This window comes from Taeniopygia guttata, chromosome 1 (assembly GCF_048771995.1).
Source record: "Taeniopygia guttata chromosome 1, bTaeGut7.mat, whole genome shotgun sequence".
Lineage (NCBI taxonomy): Eukaryota > Metazoa > Chordata > Aves > Passeriformes > Estrildidae > Taeniopygia > Taeniopygia guttata.
Window position 1 is genome coordinate 11705213 of NC_133024.1, and position 18847 is coordinate 11724059.

At 34.7% G+C, this 18847-nt stretch overlaps 1 protein-coding gene across 7 annotated transcripts in view; it reads right to left on the minus strand.

Moving 5' to 3' along the window:
- The window catches only part of GBE1 (1,4-alpha-glucan branching enzyme 1), a 143727-nt gene that overhangs the window by 18213 nt on the left and 106667 nt on the right, over window positions 1–18847 (minus strand). For all 7 annotated transcript variants that reach the window (XR_012053545.1, XM_072923430.1, XM_072923438.1 and 4 more), the window contains exon 13: window positions 838–1022. Coding sequence is in view for 6 of the 7 variants with exons in the window: in XM_072923430.1 (XP_072779531.1) it covers window positions 838–1022 (185 nt within the window). In the remaining variant the exon portion in view is untranslated. The remainder of the gene's footprint in view (window positions 1–837; window positions 1023–18847) is intronic.

Here is an 18847-nt window from a genome sequence, read left to right on the forward strand (position 1 = left end):
CTTGCTCAAAGATGGGTAACATGGTCCTTTCATCACATTTCCTTTAGTAAAAAATGGATTCCTTTTGTCAAATGAAATATTCAGCCTATTTTTTATGGGAATCTGCATCACATACAGTATTATTAATTCAGAAAATGAAGCACTCAATATGTTTTTTTTGTTTGTTTTTTAGCAATCTGTGTGAGAAACAGCTTTGATAAGCCACAATAAATGGCTGCACATACCACCTTTGTTTTATTTGTTAAAGCCATTAATAAATAACTAGACATCAATTAAAAAATATTTAAAGTGGATAATTCTTTAAAGTGGACTTGAATGAAATAATTAAACACTGAGAAATTATAACAGGTGATCTTCTTTCATATAAGTTACTGTGTGATACTTGTGTAAAAAATGCAAATGCAGAAGCAGCAGATTGATGACTAGGAGGCTACAACTTACACTAGACTCTGCTGGAAGTTTTTCCTCAGAAATGGAATAATTATTTTTATAAAGTGTAATGCCAGAACAACTTATATTTTTTCAAAGCAATCCTTGGATTGGATTATGAACAATTTTATAGTCTGCTTTATGCAATCCACAGTTACTAAATAAACATAGGGAAAATAATAGGAAGAGACCTTGTTATGAAGCTAAAAGGAGACTGTTTCAGGTTTCTATTATCTGTGGAAGATATTTCAGTGCCATATTTTGACAACTTTAAATATACGGTGAGGCATTACACAGCGCATAATAAAGCACTGTTTGAAATTTCAGCATGCAAATTTAGAAATGTTATTTCAATACACATGTACCCAACTGGTGACTAAAACTTATCATTTTGTATATACAGCTTACCTGGGGAGATGCAAGCCAGCCATACCTTTCCTCCAATTTATTCATATCTCTATCAAAGGCATTTAGGAATTTATAGCGAAGAAGATCATCCTCAGTAAGATTAAACTGTCTTCTGGCATAGTGGTAACTCTCATTATTCCCTATTCTGGGGAAGTCAAGCCATTCTGGATGTCCAAATTCATTACCTGCATTTAAAAATATTAAGGATCCATGAAATCATGTTATAAGAATACATTAAATCTGCAAAAGCAAAATATATAAATGTGTATTTCCTTTCTACAAGTTTTAAATTCCAAAGAATCCACTTCCATACATAAACCAGCCATTTTATTATGTCTCTCATTTTTCAAGACGTCCCTCAGAACTTCCATTTGTGTTAGCAAGGTTGTTTTCCCATTAAAGCTACAGAAGCAAAATATCCATAGACTCCAGGGGAAGTATAAAGTGATGAATTATGAACTCCATGTTATCATGCCATGCTTAAAAATTTCCCAAAAATTTTTCTGTGTGTGTAAGTGCCATTATATCTCAATTTGGTTTTCTATAGCAGTAGCTTCACAAGTCTGCCAGTCTCACTCAGATTATCTAGCTCAAAAAACTACTGACCAGACTTAAACAAATAATAGGTTTATTAAAACTTGGATCACATTCAAAAAGAAGGAAACAGGTTGACATTTAGTCAAGAAAAAGTTTAGCTTCTCTTATGTAGAATCTCCAAAGCAAATCTCAGCTGTCAAAAGCTATAGATTCAAAACAAGACCTCATTTGGGACTCAATATTTTGAGTGACTTTGATGTATCCAAAGTTTTCTTGGTTTATGTATTGTCATTACAGACTGAGACAACTCCAAATGCACCTAATAATTCTAACTCATGATATAACCTGCTGTCCTGCAGACTCTCTGACATTTTGGACTATTCATTTGTCACAGGATTAAAGAGTATCAAGTACCTTGCAAGTTAAACACTTGTTTCAAAGCCCACCATGGTTGATTCATGACAAACATTTCAGAGATTACACCACACCCACTCACCATAAAACAGAGACAAAAACATATAACTGGAAATATGTATGGAAAGTAATATAATGAAATTTAAGAGCTTTTCTACTAACACAAACAAACAAAAAAAGAATAGTAAAAGGATCCTCACATATCCACAAACTGTTACTCAAGTGGAGCATTGTGGGCTGACAAAGGGCAGGGATGCCAAGGAAAGACAAGAGATTCCTGGCTGGATACCCTGCATGTGCATCCACCACCCATCTGCTGTCCCACCCAGCCCACACTGCCTAGAGGGCCTGGAGGATACAGGCAGCAGAGACAACTATGAACTTCGACTTGTGAAATGATTTCTGTAATTCCACGTTTCATGAGAACAAAGAAATGAACAGAGGACAAACGAGAAAAGCCTCATATATATTTAGGAGAGTCCTTCAGAGTGGTATCCGCCTTGCAAACAAACTGACAAGTTGTAAATTAAATTTCCTATTCAAAAGCTAAACCACTAAATTTCATAGTCAGCTCAAAACTGGAGACAAATATAAAATAATCAGAATCACAGCAGGACTTTCAAAATGACCTTGAAATAATGCTGGACTGAGCTCTTAAACTGTGCTAACAACACGGTTTGGAAAATGAGGAAAGATATTGCTACAAAACAGACACAGTATCTAACCAATTCAATATTCTCTGAAGAGCTAGGCAAGGTATTACCTTCTTTCGTGATCTGCACACTATTGAAAAGATGAACTACATGAGATAGCTCAGCTAAAGACAGGAAAAAATATCAGAAAGACAGAGATGACACATATCTTGAATTGACAGACAAGGAAATCATACCTATTTGTTCAAGAAAGAAACAACAATGGAGAAAATAAGCAATAGAAGATAGCAAATAAATTAGACTGAACTAGCCCATCATTTCCATAGATTATTTCACTGTAAGTAGAGCAGACTTCCTTCAGGTTTATAATGTGTAATGACTCCCTCACCTCCACTTGCTTTGCTATTTCCCCACCACAGTAACTAATGTGTTTCCAGTGCTGTTCTGTTGTCTTGGCTTTTTAAAAGGAACAATGTAAGTGCAGCAAAATACTTAAAGCAGTCTTAATTTCCTAACTATTACTCACGTCGATTAAGAAAAAAAGGGAATTTAATACAGCACAGCAATTTGACAAAACATTAAGATACTTTCTGTTCCCAAAACCACAAGCTGAGGTCTAAATTCTGCATGTACTTTGACAGTCTGTGTCTGTGAACATCTTCTGGAGAATATACTCCTGAGCCTTTTGTACTAGTTGTTTGACTGTAAAAGGGTCACTTGCTTTAAAGGAAGAAAAATTCTTCACAAATTGTAACAGAATGAATTCAAGCAGTTTTGGTTATGTTTTAAAACTGTGGTATAGGGAAAAATAAGTAACATTTAGGATGCATGTGCATCTCTACGATGCATTAAGGCCATGCATCCTATTAAAAAAACACATCTAAATGCTACTTTTTTAATTGCTATTTTTTCCTAGTTTAGCTTCATAACAAATGACAGGAGGGACTAGGAAAGAAAAGGCACAAGTGACCAACACTTACTGCTAGAGATAACTATTGGTTCACTGAATGTGAAGCAATCATTCTGACTCCTTCCCCACTTACACTTCTCATCTCTGATGAGAATCAGCAACATTCACTTCTATGCTTAGAGGCTTCCTCAATTATCAAGAAGTATAACTGGGATTTCTTTTCCTCTAATTAATTTACTGTTCGATGTAGAAGTCTAAACTACAGATTGATAAGAAGCCAGCTGCCACAAATGATGTAAATCAAGACAATGGAACTAATGTGGGGGAGGCAGAGAACAAAGCTGAAATTAACTGAAGTTTTGATTAGAGAAAAAAAACAAAGACAAATCCTTGAAGTGCAATGCATGCTAATTTTATCTAGGAATTAATTGAAGTTTGTTATTTCCTGTATATCGCGCACAATGGACAACTTTATTATGTACAGGATTTCAAGATCACAATTCCAACAAATAAATTACTTTCTACTACCATAATTAAAATTTATGTCACCCTTGTTTATGAGGATAGAAATGCATTAGCACCACAAAGAAGTCAGGCTGTTGTGAATTCTTTTAAAGTTGATCTGCACAGGTCATTAAAGTTTCCTTGATTTCTCTTCTTTAGACATCTTTAGTAGCAATTCTTTCTCAAAGAATAAGCCTAAGAACTGAAGGGATATTTAAAAGATGGAACAGGCAGTTTCAAGAAATGCTATTAGGAGTTGTTTGCATTTTGAATTAAGTACGACACTAAATATTTAAAAAGCAGTTAAAACAAGTTGTTTATTTTACACAATAAAGGTAAGAAGTTTAATTATGTGTAAGGATAAACAAGATTTTAAATTATCTAAAACACTATAAAAAGATCCTATTTAAATGTGATGAGCTGGAGACTTGACACATTGGGACAAAATTCCAACAGTTCTACCTTAAAGTACATCTATCAAAGTATGTGGAGTTACACCAATTTACAGAAGCCAGATAATAAAGTCATTCAGGAGTTGCAACTGCTTTGAATTTAACTTCACTACCTTTGTGAACAATGATGACAGTGCAACAATCTCCAGGCTATAAATAGAATCAATGTAAATCAGATCTAGATAACATATGGTATTTATCATTATTTCAAATAATAAACACTTCAAACAATGGAGTGTTCCTTCATTTTCTCTAGTTGTAAAGCTCTTGGGTGTTAAGTAATTCTGATACTCTGTATTTACTCATATTTGTACCAAATCTTCTTCTTAGCATTCATTACTACCAAACCTAAATAATAAACAGTACACTGTCTCTGAATGACAAGAGAATGAGCCTCAATGCAAGCAAACCATGCAAAAATAAAATTAAGTGATAATAAAATAAAAATTGAAAATAAAATTGAAATTCATGCAAAAATAAAATTAAGTGAAATTCTAAATAGGCTCCTGAAACACCTGGGCTAGATGGCATGAAGACGTTAGCATTTTTTTAATCCTTTAGCATCAGTATTTAATGACATATTGGGTCAGAAAAAACTAAAATAAAATAAATTCAGACAAACAATTGTATTTTAACTTCTGCATAAAACAGAAGCTAGGGGAAATCTCTAGCATGAGGCAATGGTAGAGAGGGCAATTGGGAAAGACAGTTCTGGGAAAAAAAATTTCTCCCATTTTCAGAAAATACCAGATATTGTCTCCTCCCATGATATGAAAGATAAAAATCAGGATAAACACCATATTTTTGCAACTTGGATCTTCCATGTCTCCTAGGGTAGAAAGAAGGGAAAGTTTAAATTTCTCGGTATTAAAGGATCAAAGAATGCATCTCCTCTGGGATGATACAGTCACAAGAATACACAAGGATGTCTCCACTGTATCTAAGACATGGGAAAGGACTGAGTCCTTAAAATGCTTGCCCTAAATCACACAGGGACACAATACTCTGTACAAGGATACAGTTCCTGTTGTTTCTCTCCCATTCCCACTTCCCATCAAGGGTTGCTTCATCTTTTCTCATTTCCTACTGATTTTCAAAAGTTGAGAGCTATTGTACCACACAGTTTTATAAACACTGATAAAACAATACCAGGTTCTTAAAGGAGATAATATTCCAGTTGCTCAAAAAAAATTCCAACCATACTTAATGGAATTGTTCAGTTCTCATATTTCAAACCCAGACTTTTGCCAGATAAATTACAGAAAAAAACCCAAACCAAACAAGAAATAAAGAATTCTCCTAAGAAGCACCAATTCTGCATCTCTAGTAGGTAGGGCTTGATGGCTGAGAGGATTTCTTACACAGAGGAAGGACCAGGCATAGGCACAGTAAACAGGCCATAGCACTGCTTACTAGGATTTATTTTATTTTACAACAGAAGTAGATCATATGATGGTTATGTCCACATGCTGGTATTTAGTTACACAGAAAAAAACCCTCAATTTATCTGGAACAAATTATTCTTCCATTTACTTATTCGTAGTGTGGAATAAATTATTCTTCAATTTACTTATTTGTAGTGTTCTATCAAAGAAGTATTCAATAAAATATCAGTGGCCTCACTGACAACAGTGCTCAGTTCCTAAGGGCAGATGAATGTTTTCCCTTGAATGTTTACTGAGCAGAGCAAGAGTTTCTGCAGTTCATACTGACAGATAAGAAAAAGAGTACCACAAGAAGTTACCTAGGCTAGAAGGGACCTTGAAACAATAATTATTTTATTAATCTACTCTTAGAAACTTTCAGACTAGAAAGTTTACATTGCCAGCCTGCTTTCCCAGTGTAGAATAATATATAACTGACTTACAACTTACTCAACATCCTCATACAGTATTTAAAACAATAAAGTAGCAACTAAACTCTTTGTCTTTGCTAGTTTGTTACTAGCAAAATAACTCTTTGTTACTCTTTTCACTGTAAACTGCTTTTACACTGAAACAGTTCCCATTTTGCTGTTTCCTATTAGCTGCATCCTGGTAAAAAACAAGAGACTAACTTTGATAAAGTGACATTTCTACCAGGCTCTATGTAAACGTGGCACAGTATAGATTATTTAGTCAACCACTTCCAAGAGCTCACTAAAATATTTAGGAACAGAAATATTGCAGAACACTTTGCAAAGGTTAAAAAACCCCACAACAAAACAGATACCCCCCCCCCCCCCCCAATATAACAAAAAAGTACAAATCTATATCAAGAAACTTTTTTAACAGAAGATGCAGTAAGGGACATTCTAGCTAGATTTTTCAGTCTGGTGCACTGTTAATTATTAACTGGTACCACAACTGACAGGTTAATGGGCTTACAAAGTGAATGTAGGACAAGGCCAGCACAGAAAGAGTTCCAAGAAAGGTGTCAATCCATTTGCCCTGGGATATGCAACAAATAGCAGTTTGCTTGCTGGTATCAAGAAGAATTACATTGTCTAATTTTGAAACAGCATAGGAAGAATTAAGGAAAAGAACTGTAAACAGAAGAAAAAGACCACTTCCATAGTATTTGGTGCATAGAAAAGTTCAAGTAAGTAAAAAATGAAAGTTCAGGATTATACTGTTCTTATTACAGGAACAAATCTAATTACTTAAGTAACTATGCATTTTTTAACAGCACAAAATGCGAAAATTTGAAATTAAAATTTGGAATAAACTTTAAACAAAGTAGGGCGAGAAAAAGGCATTCTAAAATAGATGTCAGCAATGAAAACAGAAGGTGCATTATGAGAAGCCCTGATTTTCTTGAAACAGTACAAATCAGACATCAGAGTATACTTCTGACTGCACCTCTAAACCTCTTCTTACCTCCAAGGAGTATATTTCCAAGATTCTTTCTAGATTCACATATCACTGTTTTGAAATTAAAGCTTCTTTCTGCCAACTGCCTCCTGCCCTCCCCCTGAGGCTGGTTCATTCATTCACCTGCCATGCTGAGAATGTATTTATAAACTTCTTAAAAACATTTATTTTTGGAAAAACCTTCTCAAGATCCTCACAATTTTAAACAACTCTTGTCTGCCATTGTTTCCAGTGAACCTGGGCACTTACTAAGGTATTTTCAAAAACAGAATTAGGTAATTACTGTAAAAGTCTTTGAAAAGGCACAGTATGATACTTTTACATACTTTTACACTCCTTTTTCCTCAAAGAAATGGAAAACTCCAAACAGCACCTGAAGTGGTACCTGGGCACTGCTGTACAGCTCTTAAAGAGTGCAGAGACCTTTGATGTGCTCAGTCTCAAGGCTGTGGCTGCTAATGTTAAGAATCCTCTGATGCAGAAAACCAATCAATGGTATTTTTAAGTTGCCATAACAGTTATGCTTCATTTCAGCTAAGGAAATGGTGTTATTTGTTTTCTGAACGTTACTTAAGTGATTTGTGAATTTGGAAGGTGCAATCTGTGTTTTGTTTGCAGGACTCAGCACCGTTTCAGAGAAACCTGTTACTGTAATGTCTCCTGCTATGAACTTGTATATACACAAATATAAATAAACATAATATTAAAAAAAGTAATCAATTGGTGCATTTGTTTCTACACAACAGCTTAGGTGGAACTAACACCTAACTGAAGCTATGCTTTAGATATATAAGGATTTTTGCTTAAGAATTAGTTGTCCTTGGCCAAAAGAAACCCCAATATTCTGAAACCATAATGAAGAGTAAAATTCAATATCCTACTCTCAAAATAAAAGTGTATAGAAAGAAAGGAGTACAAATTTTGATATCAACTTATGGGATTCTGACACAGAAAATATTTAATATTAGCAGAGAATTTTACCACACTGAAGAATGAAAAAACAGTAGAATGATTCTGAAATTAGCCACACTTCATATTAGATAAGAAACCTTTTACACTGAAAACCTTTCCTGATCCCAATTCAGCAATTAAACATCATGGCAACATGTATAAAAGAAATTTTTGACCACAATTGTATCTTCCAATTAAATACTGTTCAGAAAATAAAGCTTGGGAACATGTGTATTTTCCAATTGTTCAATTATTATAGTTTGACAACACCACTCCAGCATAATGTGTGTAGTGCTTGGTCAGTGCACCCAAACCCATCATTAAGGAGAAAGGAAAATAGTGTGATCCAGAATTGTATATTAGCAATGTCTCACAATACAAAACATCTTCCAAAATGAGAAGAGCTGCAAGCATTTTAAAGTCAGGTTTCTCTCACAGAGTGTCCTCAAACAATTTGTTTCAAGAAACAGACTCGCTTTAGTGAGCTGATTAAAAAAGCACAGCCCTGGCAAAATCCAGCCTTCCTACTGTTCACCAGTGCACCTTCTTTCTTCAATTACTTCAATTTCATTACTTAGCAGGAAGACAATCAAATTTTTATTGTACTTCTACCTTGAAGCAAAACAATGTATGAGACCGATGCTAAATAATCATGCACTGATGAGTCAAGGTCATATCAGGTTTTTGTTTGCAGTTTGGTTTTGTGTGGGATTTTTTGGTGTTGGTTTGGGTTTCTTTACACAACAGATGAAAATAAATGCCAAGGACTGACACTGGAAAAGATTGGCCAGCTACTCCTTTGGCTTCAGGGCTACTGCTGAGGGATGAATGAAATATGAGCCAACTGTAAAACTCAAACATGCTGGGGAAAATAAAAATAAAAAATCCACATTTCAAGAGTCACTTTGTTAATAGTTTAAAACAGTCCTGAGAGAAGACACATCAGCTAAATAATCAGTTTTTATATATATAGTTATTGAAGTGAATGTTATAAGGAGATTCATTCACAAAGAGAACTGAACGTGTAGAGAAAGAATTCTGAGTGTGGGCAACAGGTAAAACCAATCTTCTTACCCTGCTACTGTCAAATGCTCATACTAAACCCTTTTGTGAAATCAATACCCAGCATGATCTGTAAGAGTAACTCTGCATAAGACATTACCTTGGGAAAGAGTGATGATATCTATGTCTAGTAGCCAATATAAATGTTGGTTTGGTGTTTTCTAGCTTTATTTAAAGACATACCAAAACCACCAACCCCATATGGAATGAAGCACAACACAGCATCATGCACTGCTTTTTGGCATTTCCACTCGAACCAACAGAATATGATTTCTGGGTTTCAGAAGGAATTTTTAACTAATAACTGAAGGGAAAACTCAAGGGCTGCTCCAATAAACATCTAACAGAAGTTCAGACAGATTAAAGAAGAATGGTTAGAGAAGAATGACATTACCAGGACTTAGAATTAACTGACCACTTAAGCTGGGAAATTACAAATCTGCCAAAAACCTCCTTGTGAAAGTGTGAATATTTTGAGCAACCTGAGAAGAAAAGAGGAAGCCTCAAGAATTACAAATTCTCATTAAGCCTATGCCAAATTAAACACAACATTAACATTATGATTCATTTGCCTTTTGCTTACTATTAAGAAACAGATTAATCAAGTACCTTAACCGGTTTAAACTCTATGAAGTGGAAATAATTTCCTGTTTTTTCCTCTAATAATAATTTGACTCCTTATCTGGGAAGAAAATTAACTTTGACATACACTGATATTCCAAAGAACAAAACTGCTGCTTTGCTGTGCATTTCAAAAGCAGCATCCTCAGTGGATGGCAAATATTTATGTTGGTATAAACACAATTTATGTGCATGTCAGAAAAACATCCTGCATCAATTTATTGATTTTTGTATTTATTGTTTTAGAGTCTTTTGCTCCCCCTCCTCAACTTGTTCATTGTTAGCTTCACAGGTTGGGGATTTGTTTGTTTATTTGTTTTTGTTGTGTGTGGGATTTTTTTTAAGATACTCTGACATAAAAAATGAAAGATGATAAGTGATTTGTGCAAGACTCTAACCAGACATTTGAAAGCAATTTTTCTAAGTTGTGTTTATTTGTTTTAACATATTTCAAAAATCCTAGCATAATATTCTTATGGTGACAGCATAATCTGTTGCAAGATCTCTGCTCATTAGAGTCAATCAAAATGAGGACATCTAAGGCAATATTATTTGTATTGTTGGTTGGGTTTCTGTTTGTTGTTTTGGTTTTTTTCTTCGTAGAAATAGGTATTGAAATTTTCAAGTTTGGGTTTTTTGTTTTCAGAAAGAACAGAAAGATCAGAAGTCAGGGTCTCTGGTACTTGGTCATACTACAAAAAGGGCAGATTTCAAGAAGAGTCTCATTTGCCTGATAATCAACTAAATTACTTATGACTATTAATCTGTATATTAAAGTATACAAAATTAAAGTATATTCTGTTTTTGAACAGAAAATGGTTTCAACTGAAATGCCTTGTCTGCAAAAGAGACCTATTAATGAAAATGCACAGAAGGGGAGGATTAATGAGAGAAACCTCTGATGGTCTAATTCTGACTGGTTCGAAGCAGTAATTGCCCTGATCTTCTCTCAGCCTCTTACTAGACTATGAACCAAATCTCATGCAGTTTTCAAAGAGATATTCTGACTGTTTTGCAAGATACAATGTTTCTATCAGACTACACCTGAAGAATGTTAAAAATCAGAATTCATTCAGAATCATTAAGATTTGCTGCTTCCACAAAAATACTTAGGCTTGGAATGCTCACTGCATCAGACTTTAAAACGTAGCACAGATTTACAACTGCCTCGAGTGAATATTATGAATGCACATCTTATATGAAAGGAAGTGTCACAATTGTTTTTTAAGCATCTTAAACCTGATCCTTGAGTCATCCTTAGTCACATCTCAGAGTATCAGAACAAAAGAGGAAAATTAAAATATCATAGAAATATAAAGCTTGTATGTTATTAAAATTCTTTTACAGCTGTTCACAACCCCAGAAGAGGATAAAGAAATGCTGTAATTAAGAACCAGCCTCTGAAGAGCATCACCTTCTAATACTAATCTACAATTAGTTATACCAAAATAATTGCTGGTCTTCCACTATGAGTGGGCAGATGGAGACTGCAACCACAGCGCAGACTGGGGCAGACCTTTACAAGTATCCTGATGGCAAAATGGGCTGGATTCACAATGTAAAGATAGTCTTGACTCACCTGTACATTAACCAGTGTCAGCACAACTGAGAAGAGGGAAAAAGGGAAAAAAAAAAAAAAAAAAAAAAAAGGAAAAGAAAATAAAGTAAAAAATGAAAAAAAAATAGCAGGTGACAGTTTTGAAAGCTGAAGCAAAACCACCGCTAAGATAAAAAAGGGAATTTAAGGAATTAGCACTGATGGCATCTTTGCTGCAAGCAGCATGTCAGTTACAAAATAGCCACCAAAATCTATAGAAACTGAGCACATTTATGCAGGAAGGTGTTAATCTTTTGTTGTTGTTTGTTTTTGTCATTGTTGCTGTTTTTCTTATGTAAGGAGACAGGAAAAAATAAATTTCACAATATTGAGAGAACAGTTGTTTGTTGAAATTTAAAATATAATACAGAAAGAAAATAGACTGTAACTGAATGTTATCACAGCCTTTTAAAAAGCAGTTGTGACCAAAAAAGCCCTTTCTGCATGTTTGGTTACTCCTTCACATTCTCCTTCCCTCGTACTTCTGAAGAGGACATGCCTGAAAAATCAGCTTTAAGAGACATCAGAAGAGCCACAATATGCCCTGATTTAAGTGGCATGATTCCACTCCCCTTCCTTCAGGTAATCATCCTCACCAGCCAGAAAGACAACAGAAAATATTATGGACATTTGCTCCCTAATAACAGGTCATTTGACAGAGATTTTAAGAGGTACTCAGAGTATCATCAGGCAGAGCTTCTGCCAATTTTTTATTTGGTCTTCCAATTTTCAGGGTTTAGTGCAGAAGATTTTTCAAATAGCTGGGAAACCCAAGACCCACTAACACACTCCATTTCCTGACAATGGACACATTATATAGGTAACTCCAGACATATATCAACCCATACATTATGAACTCTACTATGGGGTATATCAGTGGAAAGTGACCCAGTGATCTTCCTGACTGTTCCTGTGGTGCAGGTGGGAGGAAAAGCTGAATTTTGGATGCTGTGTTCTGGTGGCAGCTGAGGAGGAATGATAATGAAGTCAGATCAGTTATTTGTTCAAAAGAGTTAGGAAGCAAGCAAATAGTTGTAAAAGAATGGTCTAGAACTGTGAACCTTTAAGATTTAACTTCTAAGAAAAAGAGGTTCACCATGAACCATCCCCTCTGTTCATTCCATTACCTCATGCTGCTTTATTTGCAGTGGACAGCTAACCCTTCTGGCTTTGAAATTCAACAATTTGCTATACACACACAGGCAAACATGACAGTATTCATCTCATGCTCAAAACGTATTTAAATTAGCATCAAGACCTGAATCAGCTGAAGGCATAACAAAGCTATGAGCCTTTCAAGACAAAACTAGCTAATAATTTTAGATTTTTCTTGTGACACCAAGTTAATGGACAGAAAATAAATTTAGATTGATAAATGAGAATCAGAGCAGAAATTATTCCCAGATTACATTATGGCTGCTTAAATCATGACAAAATTATAATTTGTTTTTCAATTTTGAAATAAGTACCTCTGAACTAGTGTATGAAGTAATAAAAGCAATTTCATTTAGGTAGGCACCGCTGAGTTTTTCCTTGATCAACATTTTACTAAAAACATATGTTCATATTAATTGCTCCTTTCCCTACCCCAAAGTTTCATGTAACTGCTGGAATTAATTCTGTATGCACACAATCATTTTTTAAAAATATTGCTCTTTTCCCTACCCCAAAGTTTCATGTAACTGCTGAAATTAATTCAGTATGCACACATTCATTTTTAAAAAATATTATTTCCAAAAATAGTGTTTCAATTTACTGAAATATGAATGCATTTAAATTAGTACATTTCATGCTGTCATTGCACTGTACACAAAGAAGAGATACAGCTTTTTTTAGGGGCCAAGATGAAAATATACTGCACATAATGCATTTTCTGCCTTTAAGAAAAAACTTCTTTGCCAAGGGAAAAAGTAAACTTTGATCTCAGAAAAAAACCCCAACCTGCTTCCATGTCTGAAAAGTGTTGTTACAACTGTTTGAGGAAAGCCAAATATGTACAAACACTACGATGATTTCTTCTTTCCCCCTCCAGCAATGCAGTATGGAAATTTAAAATGACAAAAGCAGAACAGAAAACACAAGAAACCATTAGAGAATACTTGCACAAAGGCATTTTGAATTGGACATATGAAATTTCTCAGTAATGATTTTTCATCCCTTTGTGGGTTTTTTCTTTTAAAAAAAATAAACTTGTTCAAGTGATAAATGCTTTACATGGATCACCTAAAAAAAGGGAGAAGAATCCTCTGAAACAAGTAAAATTACACCTTTATCTGCAAAATAATATTTGCCAATGTCATTACTCATTTTGTTTTGTTCCATTTCATTCCTTTACAAGGCCACATTATGATGGTAGCTTATTTCAATACTTGTTTTCTTATTTAGATCTTAATGGGGACATTTTATTGTCAGAAAGCAACATATCCTTTGAAAACCTGCTACGTCATGGTAACAGCAGAGACAGAGCTCTAACAGGAGCCTGGTAAAAACTTCTCATATCCCTGAGCCCAGCTTCACAGTATCTCAGACATGGATCACATCATCCCTTTATGAACTAGGAAATGAAAAAAAACACACATCAAAAACTTACTGAGAGAATATGACGTGTACACATCACCTTTATTAAAATAAATTTTATTCATTTCTGCAAGCCTCTTCCTGTATTTCAGTTTCCAGAGGCAAGCAATGGATTTAGTTCTATATTCTTATGTGCAGTGTACAAACCAAACAGCCTTCCATGTAGGAAAAGAAATAAAAACAGTCTTTCTGGCCTACAAATATAAAAACAGGTAGTAAATACAAGGAGGAATTTGGACAATTTCTCTGAAAACTTCAATTATGTCTAGGCTGAACTCCACAAAATGAAAACTATTTTAAATGAAGATACTCCCTGCTTCATATTTAATTAGGATACACCTTTCCAACCCAAAAGTAGGAAAGCAGGATATTAATAAATAGTTTACTATGTTTCTAAGGGCAGCCACAGACAGAACTGTAACAAGCTTAGTGCAATATTGATTTTTCTTTCTGTTTTCTTTTTTTTCCCCTCTCACCAAACAGAACAATAAATTTCACATACTGATGAAATTTGCACAAAAAGGCAAGTTTTCTTTACTTCTATTGAAATTAATATGTCAATACTCTGGCATGGTTATCAGCCTGGGGGCTTTGAATAGTCATAGCATCATTATGGCTGTTTGCAAAGTCCCCCACTAATCCACATCCCCAAGAGCCACATCTGATAAACACCTCCAGGGATGGCGACTCCACCACTTCCCTGGGCAGCCTGTTCCTGTGTCTGACCACCCTTTCAGTAAAGAAATTTCTTAATGCTCAATCCAAATTTTCACTGGCATAACTTGACAGCATTTCTTCTTACCCAATCACTTGCTACCTGGCAGAAGAGACCAACCCCCACCTGGCTACAGCCTCCTCTCAGGTGGTTATAGAGAGTAATAAGGTCACCTCTGAGCCTTCTTTTCTCCAGGCTAAACAAAATGTATTGAAAAATACAGAGTTTTACATAATTAACTATTCACCTATTCAAGAAGAAATACATAAAATCTGTTTAAGTACAGCTAAATAGTACACAAGGAGAAAAAAGCATAGTAACACAAGTGAAGACTTCTGGAAAATAGAATATATATTTCACATAGTATTTTTGTATCTATAAATAACTAATACTTGGACTATGTTAGCTTAGATGAAAGAAAAATGTGAGTTATGGAAGTCCACCCATGTTCAGAGTTCTACACTTTTCCCATCGAGCAATATTACACACAATTCATGGCTTGCTAAAATAGTGGCAGCCACTAGGAACTACAATAAATAACCAATCATGAAAATAAACAAACAAGAACAGCTTGAGCCATGTTTTTTGTTTGTTTTTAGGAGCTCAAGATAAATCATGGAAAAGTCTGCTGCCATTCCAACAGTCTGTGTTAACACAGGTTAATGTTTTCCATTGGATATATCCTTTTTTTTACCCATTAATATTTTTAAATAAGACCATACATTTCTTCATTATGAAGATAAAGGTTGTGAGCTTAAGCTGCCAAAGAGCTGACCTATAATACAACCAGCCAGATGATCCAGGCTTTCCTGCAGTATTTTGTATTAACAGTTAGCTGGATTAAAAAAAAAATATGAGAGGCTTAAGGGAGCTTTTTCATAGTCTATAGATTGACTCTTAAATCAAGAGTGAGTGGATTACTAGATTGCTTTTAAATAATCTCTCTAGAAATGCCACTTGAGAAGATATTCTATGAAAATACCTTGCTTGCAGACTTGCTCTGAATTTCACAAAAAGATCTGAACACTTATCTCAACTGAGGAAAAGTTCTAAGCTTCTGCCTGTAAAAAGACTGCACTAATACTTTTGGCTTTGTGAATAATCCTGCTCTCCTTGAGACAGTCACTTGTCCTGTTACTCCTCTTGCCCTGCACTTTTATGTAGTACATTAAGACAGAAGTAGTGGTTTATATTTAACAAGGCATCTCAATTCAAAAGGTACCTGTATTATTAGGGGAGGAAAAGAAAAATCTAACAAAACCCCAAAAAACAATCCCCCACCAACAAAATTCATTTTACTTTCAGCAAAAAGTAATTTTGTTGTGTTGATAAACTCCCTTTCTAATTTACTTCACTATAAATTCCACTGGTGTTCAGATCAGACAGCAGTAAGACATTTTTTGCTGTGCTGGTGGTGAGACAATGGAGAAGTTGCCCAGAGTAGTTGTGGATGTCCCATCCCTGGAATTGTCCAAGGCCAGACTGGATGAGGCTCTGACCAACCCGGTCTAGTGGAAAGTGTCCTAGCCTACAGCAGGGTTGTTGGGATTGATGACATTTAAGATGATCTTTTGGTTGTTTCCCTTCCAACATAAAACATTGTACAATTCTACAGAACTTCAAATTGAAGATCTCAAAAGACACCCAAGGAAGAACAAGTCAAAAAAGATGTTCTCATGCTAATATGCTTTGCTCTGCAGACTTTACCACTTCTCAGAAAAAATAGTAAATACCTACTGAAAGTGAAAATCAATGCAAATTTAACTACAATGTTGTTCAAATTCTTATTCTAGCTAATTCCTCTGTGTGTGTTGGATTGATGGCCTCAAAAAATTAGGACAATGAGAAGATTCTAAACTAATAATATCTTGTGAAAATAAGCTCTTGAACAAATAAAGACACCTTTTTTTTTATTCCAATGTCATCACAAAGCATTATCTCAGCTTAAGTTACATTGATTTGGGGCATTAATGACACTACTGAGATGAAATAATTTCAAATTACCTCAACTGCATGCATTAAAATCCAAATTGCAATCTATGCCTAAGGATCTAATGTGTCAGACTTTCCAAATACAAAATGTATTGGACAGTCATGTCTCAAACCAATAACTCCTTACTGAGTAACACATGGGGTTTAATTCTGTTTGGCTCTGCATTGCCCAGAGAAACCAGCCTGAGAAAGAGCAATGTGCCACCAAAGGTAGGCTTGAGATTAACAGACCCCTCTGCATGCTCCTGCACCAGCTCACTAGAGCCTGATGTTGCAAAATTACTTGATTTGGATCACCTTTCTCCACCTCTTTAAAAGCCAACCTAGGAAGTGTAATCAGGAAGGAATATTTTGCTCTTTGGTAGATGGCTTTGGAGAAAATAGTTCCATTTTTCTCTCAGCCCTTTCCAGACTACTGAGTACAGACAGACTGCAAAAAGTAGAAGTAAAACACAGCTGGGTGTGGTAAGAGGCTGCTGCTGCTTCTTTTCAGCACTGGGGATTTCAGAAATAAGTAACCTAAAACAAGTACTGAAAAATCATCAGCATCGAAATTGCACGTAACACAGGAGCATTAGGAGAAAAGACAAAAGTTTTAACATCCACATCATATTTACCCCTGCTTGATGGGTATGCTTACCCTTTTCTCCCGTTCTTAGAACACAAAGTTCTTGCACAGATTTAGTTTGTAACAGGCACACCACTTCTGTAGACACCTGACATTCAGGAAATGAATGACCTCCTGTAGTAAGCATTTCATTTGTGACACTAATAAACTCAGAAATCAACTTTACTCATCTGTTCTGTGTGAAAACTATATCTTTTTACATGGACTTATTGTAGAAGGTATAACAGAGAGAACGAACCCCCCTCTAAAATCTACTTTCTCTCAAAAAGATAAATTATAATGCAGACCTGAATGCTGGACTTCACTTTTATCTATAGGTCAACTTAATATTTACTTGAAAATCTGAAAATATTTTTAATTTTCTTTCAGTTATGCATTGTGTCTTTCAACAGGGACACAGAGCACTAGAGGCAGAAGTCTGAGCAAAATCATCTCAAAAAGGCATTTTACATGCCTTACAATGTGAAGGCTCTTCAGCAGAACTAATGAGTAATAAATTGTTAATAGATTGAACCAAGCTCTATGAAATTTTCAAAGTCCCTGCACTATGTAACAGTTTAAAGCACTTGAAGTGTATATAAACAGAAGATATTCAATGTATTTTGTTTGAATCAAAGTTAACCACAGCAAAAGAAGTGTAAGATAGCTGTGTTTAATTGCTTAAACAATGAACCATATGCAAAGTAATGTTTACACACGTGGATAGAAAAATCTGCATATGTACATATAAAAATCTTTCTATATACTATAAAAGTTTCATACTACCTGGCAAAAAAAATCTGTCTTTTACTTGAATCTTAATTTTGAACAATGTCTGATGTTTAATCAAAACAGATTCTTATGTATAAAACTGTATGTTTATATGCACAACTTCTCAGAAACTTAAGACACGCTTTTAATACAGAGTTTTTACAATGGTGCTAACATTCTGAATTAAGAAAGCAATAAAATTGAAATTTGTGGTAGATCTGTTGATTTAAAACTTATTTGAACTTAAGGTGAAGAGAATGAAAAAAAATATACTTTAGTCTTTGGATCTATCTTTAGTTATTTTTTTTTCCATAAAAGACAGCTAAATAAAACTAAACAATGTCATGTGTAAATAGTTTAATTATAATTTATTGTAAAGAAATTCTGAATCATATAGCTGTGGAGAGAAAATTAACAAACAACTATGACAGGAGAGAATAACAGCCATGTCCTAAAGAGTCAGAAATCCAGGTGCGAAAAGAGTTTTTCAAAATTATATGAGTTTGTCATAATTTCTGTAATAAATAGCATTTTTGAACAACTGAAAAGAGAAATTCCCCTTAAAGCCTGTGCTGAAAGTTATAGTACATAGTACAGTTATGATATATAGTGTAGAGTTAGATAAAATTATAATATATAGAGGCCTAGTTCTGTGGTCCTCAAAACAACAACAAACAATAAAGGAAAAATGGAGGCTGTCATACAAACAGAAACAGAACTCTTATAACCCTAATAACTTAAAGATCTATTTTACAACTTTGTTGATTATTCTTTAGTAAGCCCTCTCATCACATC